Source organism: Mus pahari, chromosome 11 (genome assembly GCF_900095145.1).
Source record: "Mus pahari chromosome 11, PAHARI_EIJ_v1.1, whole genome shotgun sequence".
In the NCBI taxonomy this organism is placed as follows: domain Eukaryota; kingdom Metazoa; phylum Chordata; class Mammalia; order Rodentia; family Muridae; genus Mus; species Mus pahari.
This window is the reverse complement of record NC_034600.1, coordinates 36068395-36075623: the sequence shown is the minus strand read 5'-3', so window position 1 is coordinate 36075623 and position 7229 is coordinate 36068395. Positions and strand designations below refer to the sequence as shown.

General features: G+C 46.4%; 1 protein-coding gene across 1 annotated transcript; it reads right to left on the bottom strand.

The window, feature by feature from the left end:
• Positions 1-1430: 1430 nt before the first annotated feature.
• On the bottom strand, positions 1431-5950 carry Htr1a (5-hydroxytryptamine receptor 1A). The gene has a single exon (XM_021208650.1). It carries the CDS (start codon positions 5341-5343, stop codon positions 4072-4074), a length of 1272 nt encoding a protein of 423 aa, XP_021064309.1. The 5' UTR covers positions 5344-5950; the 3' UTR covers positions 1431-4071.
• Positions 5951-7229: the final 1279 nt, after the last annotated feature.

Below are 7229 nucleotides of genomic sequence, written 5' to 3'. Positions count from 1 at the left end.
TAAGAAATGCCAAACAAAGCTTGGCAGTAGTGGCCCACCCCTTTAATCACAGAGGCAGGCAGATCTCTGTGAGTTTGAGTTCCAGGAAGCCAGGGCTTTACAGAGAAACCCTGTCTCGAAAAGCATTTTAAAAAACCAAGCAAACAAACAAACAAACAAACAAATCCAAATCCAAAATGTTCTCATATTTCAAGTCCTCCAACACACATGCGCGCGCACGCGCGCGCACACACACACACACACACACACAGCATATATCATACACAATCTCCATCCTGGGACAGGCTGCATGAACCTTCTGAGGGCTTCTCTGCTGTGGCCATAGTTGTCCTGACTTGTTCACCCTTGAGGTTATCTGAGATTTAACTGCAGCTATCATCCTGATACCAGAAAATCTTAAGAATAATTGATACAATAGAAACAAGAAATGTCCTGAGAGTAGGGAGAAAAAAAAAGCACATGCAGATTCAAGGTTAAGGCTTACTCCTGGAAACCCATTATCAAATGAGACCTGGTGAGGAAAAAAGAATGTCCCTTGGTTGTTGCTTTAAGCAACAACCCCATAACAAAAAGCAGCTCCTTTGGAGACCAGTGGTTCCTGTCCTCTGGGACACAGAGGGAAGAGCTGCTCTGAAAGAGGGAAGCTTCACTGCTTTCCATCCTGTTCATTCCCCTGTGCTGGCCATGTTTCTGAGACAGATGCCAAAAACTTATTGAAGGAGCCAGTTATGTGAAATGCATGGTTTCATGTCAAACCCACGAAATAAAATATTACTTAGAGACTAAAATTTAAGAAAGGAAGGAAGGAATAGTAAAGGAAGAAGGAAGGAAAGAAGGAAGAAAGGAAGGAAGGAAGGAAGGAAGGAGGGAGGGAGGGAGGGAGGGAGGGAGGGAGGAGCAGAGGGAGAGGGAAGGAGGAAGGAGGGAGGAAAGGGTTAAAACTTAGTATTTCTCTTAAGTGTTAAATCCCTTACCTGAGCCGGGCATGACTGCCCATGTCTTTTCTCAGAACAATGGAACAGAGTAAGGAGAGCTCTTCAGAGCCAGTTTGAGGTCAGGGGCAAGGGGAGCAAGGATAGATAGTTCAGAGGTTAAAAGCACTGACTGCTCTTCCAGAGGACCTGGGTTCAATTCCCAGCACCCACCCATGTAGCAGCTCACAACACCAATATCCTTGAATAGACATACACATGCAATCAACACATCGATGTACCTAAAATAAAAAAAGAAACGATAAAAAGGCCAGCTTGTTTTACATAGAAAGTTCCAGGCCAGCAAGGGCTATATAATTAGAAAAAAATTATAATTGTCCAAAAAAAAAATTTTACAAAGCAATTCCCTAACCTGAATTGTGAGATTAGTCCTATTTTTCACCTTTATTTTTGTATTAATACAACTAGCACAAATGGAGAGTCTGATTAAATAAAGATACATATAGGTTACTGGTCTTAGTTTATTACAGCATCGCCATTATTAAAGTCCTTTATTATCACAAGGAAAAGTGAAGGCCAATTTAGATGCATTAACGTTTTACTGTAATACAAGTATTTTAAAATAAAACAAGCATCAGGGGTTCTTTAGAGCTGTGCGGCATGTTGCACTTCTCTGATTGCTCTATTACTTGGCAAATATATTCCACTTGGGTGCCCCCTTTCCAGTCTTGTTTAAAGTCTCTTTCTCAAAGGAGCAGGAGCAATGCCCCTCCCCCATCCTAGTCAAACATTCCTAGTTGGAAAAAAAAATTACAGAGAACTGGAAGTTAGAAGTCTTGGTTTCCAATTTAACATCTGAAATTTAGGGATTGATTTATTTCAAGTTAACGATTTGTTCTAAAAATAGTAAAACATACAGAAAAAATTATTTGGTCAAATAGTTCTACTTCATTTTCATGATAAATAAATAAATAAATAAATAAATAAATAAATAAATAAAGCTAATTTTACAAACAAGTACTGTTTGTACCGGAGAAGCCCAGCCCTGTGTGTCTTCTCCACAGAGCCCCCCTGTCAATCTCTCAGGTGTGGACACCCCACAGGCTTACATTCTGAAATGGCTCTGTTGCAATGGACTATAATACTCATTCCCACTTTAGAGTAGAGCTAAAGAAACCAAATGGACACTTTGCTCAGTTTAACAAATAAAAACTGTGGCAGGGCAGTTCTTTCTCCCTGTTTATAAACACAAAGGGGGAGATCTCACGGGCAACTTTGGCAATTAAAAAAGAAAAAGATGCAGCATGGGTTTTCAAAACAGCAGGTGCAGACATTGGAAAGATACAGCTGAAGGGGATGGGGGGGGGGAGTGAAAAATCTCCGTATAATTAGTTGAAAAGGAAACCATTATTCAACAGAAAATTCGAAGTTCAGATATAACGAAAAACCTTTTGATACCCTCTCACGTAGCTAGAAATGTACATTCAAAGGAAGCAGCAAAATAATTTTCTTCTCTGAGATGGGGGTGGGACAGCAAAAATAACAGCACGGAAAGAACGCCTAAGAGGAAAAAAAAAAACCGCTCTAAAAATCGAGAGGACACAAAACTAGTTTTACCCTCAGAATCTGGGGTCTGACTTGACTGGAACAAATTAATCCTCTATATTCTGAGACTCCACAGAGATCACTCTCTCCTTTAGGTCTCTGAGATCAAGATCCCAGGTAGGTAGTGGTGAGGTGTTGAGACCCTTGGCAATGAGAGCCCAGAGATTTGCTAAATTTGTGTGCGCACAGAATGTCCTGGAGAATAAATCCGGGCATTGTTAGGATATGCTAAACAAAGCTGTAGGTTGAGAAACTTTGCATCCTATGCTTAAAATTGCCCCATTAGGTCACCCCCCCCCTCCCCAAATGCGCCGCAGGAGTTGGAAGCACTTAGGAGCCTTTTTTTTTTTTCTCCTCACCTCCTCTACGTGCGTGCCCCACACCCACACTTCCTTAGAAGTTTCTAAGTCTCCACCTTCTTGCACAAACTCAAACTTCTCTACTAGCTCCTGGATTCTGTGAGAGGTGAGTGGAAGAACCCGGAGGCTGCAAACTGGAAGCAAGCTGCTCTGGCATAGCTCGCTCCTAGAAAGGAAACTGAGGGTGGGGCGAGCCATCCTGGGCATCTCAGCACCCTCAATGCGCCCTCCCTGGCCAGCAGTGGGCGCCTTCTGCAGTCTACACATGGCCTTGCCAGAACTTACAGAAAGGCCAACAAACTACAGGAATAAAACTCTTCCTTCCAAATAGTCTGATTGTCAATTTCTTTGGTGAGTGCTGACGCCAGGACTGGAAACCATCCTCAGGCCTTCCTGGCTCTTCCTCTTGGGCCTGGCCTCTTACTTTTAAGTCCACTCCAACATACATCTTTGCCACTTGCTTTTGAGTTAAAACAAACAGACAAACAAAAATTACAGAAAGTGGGTGCTGTGCACTGGGGAAAGGGATCTTTTGCTATTCAGCAAGGCAAAGAATTCCAGGGCACCATAACCCAAAGTAGTTCCAACTGCTTTCCCAGACCTGCCATGAGTGCATGGAGACCAGAATCAACAGTGTAGATTGACACCCAAAGGGAAGAGATGTTTCTAGAGCAAGAGGGAGGGAGAGACAGAGCAGTCTTGAACCTCAAAGCTCCAGATATAGGGCAGAGGGTCGCAGTCCTAGTGGGCGTGGTAGATGTTTATATTTTGTTTGGGTTTTCTGCCTTGAATCCCCGAGGTTTAAACTTCCATCTTGAAGACTTGGGATTTCAAATAGGGAGGAGGTTATTGCAACTATCAAAACTGATCCTAGGGCCAAAGACCGAGCCAATAACTTTACACACAGACGCTAGGGGTTCTCTAGGATTTCTGCAAAAAGCACTGTCCCCTTGAAATGAGATAGAGAGAGTACAAGATCTGAAAGCCATGGGCTAAGAAGCTGTGTGTTCTAGGAAAAGCAAGTTATCTTAGGTGTTGCTTCCAGGGCGGGGATACTGAGTGAACCGGAAAGGTCCTGTAAGCCCTACACTCTTCCTCCTCTTCTTTCTTCTCCATCACCACCACTATTACCATCATCATCATCATCATCATCATCATCATCATCATCATCATCATCATCGGCGGCGGCAGAACTTGCACTTGATGATCTTCTTAAAAGCGTTTTGAAAGTCTTTGTTGAAATAAGCATAAATAACTGGGTTGAGCAGGGAGTTGGAGTAGCCTAGCCAGTTAATTATGTCACCCAACAACTCAGGCATTTGGCAACTGCTGTCACAGAAAGGCAGGACCAGGGCCACAATGAAAAACGGCAGCCAACAGAGGATGAAGGTGCCCATGATGATGCCCAGTGTCTTCACTGTCTTCCTTTCACGGGCCAAGGCCATCTTGCGCTTTGCCTCAGCATTGCGCTCATTTTTTCTCTCCAAGCAGGTGGGGGCATAAGAGATAGCTCCAGACTCGCTGGGCAGAGGAAGGTGCCCTTTGGAGTTGCCCACTCGATGCACCTCGATCACCTCCAGGGTGGCGTCCTCCTCACCCTGTCTCACCGCCCCATTAGTGCACGGAGTCCCCACCGCCCTGTTCTCAGCACTGCGCCTGCAGTCCCCGCTACCTGGCTGTCCATTCAGGCTCTTCTTGGGGAGCGGGGCCGACGATGTTCCGAAGCTGGTACCTGCTCCCTTCTTTTCCACCTTCTTGACCGTCTTGCGGATTCGGAAGCGCGCGGCTCTGAAGATGCGCCCGTAGAGGACCAGCATGAGCAACAGCGGGATATAGAAAGCGCCGAAAGTGGAGTAGATGGTATAGCCATGGTCCTTGCTGATGGTGCACGCGTCGGGGTTCGAGCGGTCTTCCGGGGTGCGCCAGCCCAGCATGGGCGGGATGGAGATGAGAAAGCCAATGAGCCAAGTGAGCGAGATCAGCGCAGCGGCGCGCCGGGGCGTCCTCTTGTTCACGTAGTCTATAGGGTCCGTGATCGCCCAGTACCTGTCTAGCGCGATGGCGCACAGGTGCAGGATGGACGAAGTGCAGCACAGCACATCCAGGGCGATAAATAGGTCGCAGGTGACCTGACCCAGGGTCCACTTGTTGAGCACCTGGTACAGAGCAGCCATGGGCAGCACCAGCACTGACACCATGAGATCGGTGACCGCCAAGGAGCCGATGAGATAGTTGGCAACATTCTGAAGGGAGCGCTCCAGGGCGATGGCAGCAACCACGCAGGCATTGCCGAGCACCGCGCAGAAAATGAGCGTCCCCAGCAACAGAGAGGTGATCACTTGGTAGCTGAAGGACACGTCGGAGAGGCCAGTAACGTTGCCGCCTGTCCCGAAGGGCTCCTGGGACGTTGTGGTGTTGTTGCCCTGGCCAAGACTGAACATATCCATGCCTGCCCGTACTCCCGCTGGGGGTGGGGGGGAAGGGAGGGGAAAAGAAGTGCAAGGGGATCTCCCTCGCTCCTCCCCCTAGGGTCTTCCTCTCTGGGGAGTTTCAAAAGGAGGGGACCCAGAGACTGGAGCGGGAAGTTCTTACTTGCTCTGGCGAAGGCATCTGAGAGGAGCACTCACCGGCGCTCTCTTGCTTGGCTCCCGCGGGTCCTGAGCACTCAGAGACTCCAGCTAGGAAACTGTAGTTGGGCTGAAAGCATCTTCCAAATCTCTGGGTGCAGGAGAGATGGCTGCAATATCTAACTCACGCTGTCCATTTCACTTTGTCGCTGTCCAACTGACTGCGGGGGGGGGGGCGGACTCTCCCGAGTAACAGTCTCAGAAGTCTCTGGATTCCAGAAACCCCATCCTCCCGGGTCACTAGGTGACCCTCATCTCCTAGTTCCTTCTCTCCATCTCTCTGTCTTTCCTGCCTTCTCCAGTCTGCTTTTCTTTTTCCAGCTTCCTTCTCCCGGCTTCCTCCCACGGGCCTTCCCTTCCAGTTCCCCTTTCCTTCTCACCTCTCTTTCTTTAGTCCTGTGTGTCGCTCAGACAGGCTAGTCTCCCTTCCTCCCACGCTAACCCCCACCGCCATCCAACACTTCCCCAGTCCCGAGTGCCTCCTTCTAGGTCCCCGCCCTCTTCTCCCTGTAGCCAGGCGTCTTTACATTCAAGTCGACACCACACTCAGAACTCACTTCATATATCTACTCTGATCCGCTAGTCAGATCAATGTTTTAACAGATCAAACCCCGCCTCCTACCTAGCAAACTAGAGGGAAATTAAAAAAAAAAAAAGACAAAAGGAAAAAATAAGTGAAAAGAAAGAGATAGAAAGATCTATTTCCCCACCGCACATCCCCTTTATTTCTGCCAGTTTCTTAAAGAGAGCCAGGTTCACAGTGTGGCTATAAGGCAAGAGGAAAACCTTCAGAGATGCTGAAGGCTGGGAAGCTGAGCAGCCCACCTTCTAAATTCTACCCTCTACGTTATCAGGTAGAGAGTGTGGGTCTTGGCTTCTTAAGAAACAGGTTTATTTACCATATTAACCTATCCTGGTGCACTGGTGCCTGTGACCTTTTCATTTTATCCTTGTGGATTGGAGGGAAATTAGAAAGGACAGGTTGGAGGACAGGAGCTGAGAACAGTCTAACCTCAAAGAAAACATTAAAAATTCCAGTAAGTGTGTATTCTAAACACACACACACACACACACACACACACAAACACTTTTCAGTCACCTCTACTCTCTTCATATCAATGATATTAACACTTCCCATAGATTCACAGCAAGTAAATTAATGGAAAGAAATGTTTGCCTGTGTATTGTTAACAAAGGCTTTCTTTTTCTACTGGACTTTGGACTTACACCTCTCTCACTGGAGTCTGCAAACCTCCATGGAACTTAGTGGCATCCCTTGTCCCCAGCAACTGCGAATCTTTCCGAAATTGGGTTCAGCACCCGGGACAGCTCTGTGCAGTAAGGGCTTGCTTATGCCGCCACCTTCCGGCAAGTGCTTCAGAGCGCCATGTAGAAATATTTGTCTTTAAAAAATTAAGCAAGTATTAAGGAAACCCAAAGACTATAAGATATCTATTTACAGTTATGAAGTAGCAACGAAAATAGTTTTATGGTTGGGGAGCACCGCACAACATGAGGAGCTGTGCTAAAGGATCATAGCATTAGGAAGGCTAGAATATTATAAAATAAATAAAATCCTGAAATGTCCTTTAAATTTTTTCTTCAACCATTTATTTTCTCTTTCTTTCTCTTGTGTTTTTATACTAAGCCAGGTATATGTCCTAGATCCCTTTGAAAGCTTATGACATCTATCATTCACAAAATCT

Bases quoted from the DNA above. Each gene is read 5' to 3' on its own strand.
- Htr1a (XM_021208650.1), bottom strand. From the start codon at position 5,343: ATGGATATGTTCAGTCTTGGCCAGGGCAACAACACCACAACGTCCCAG.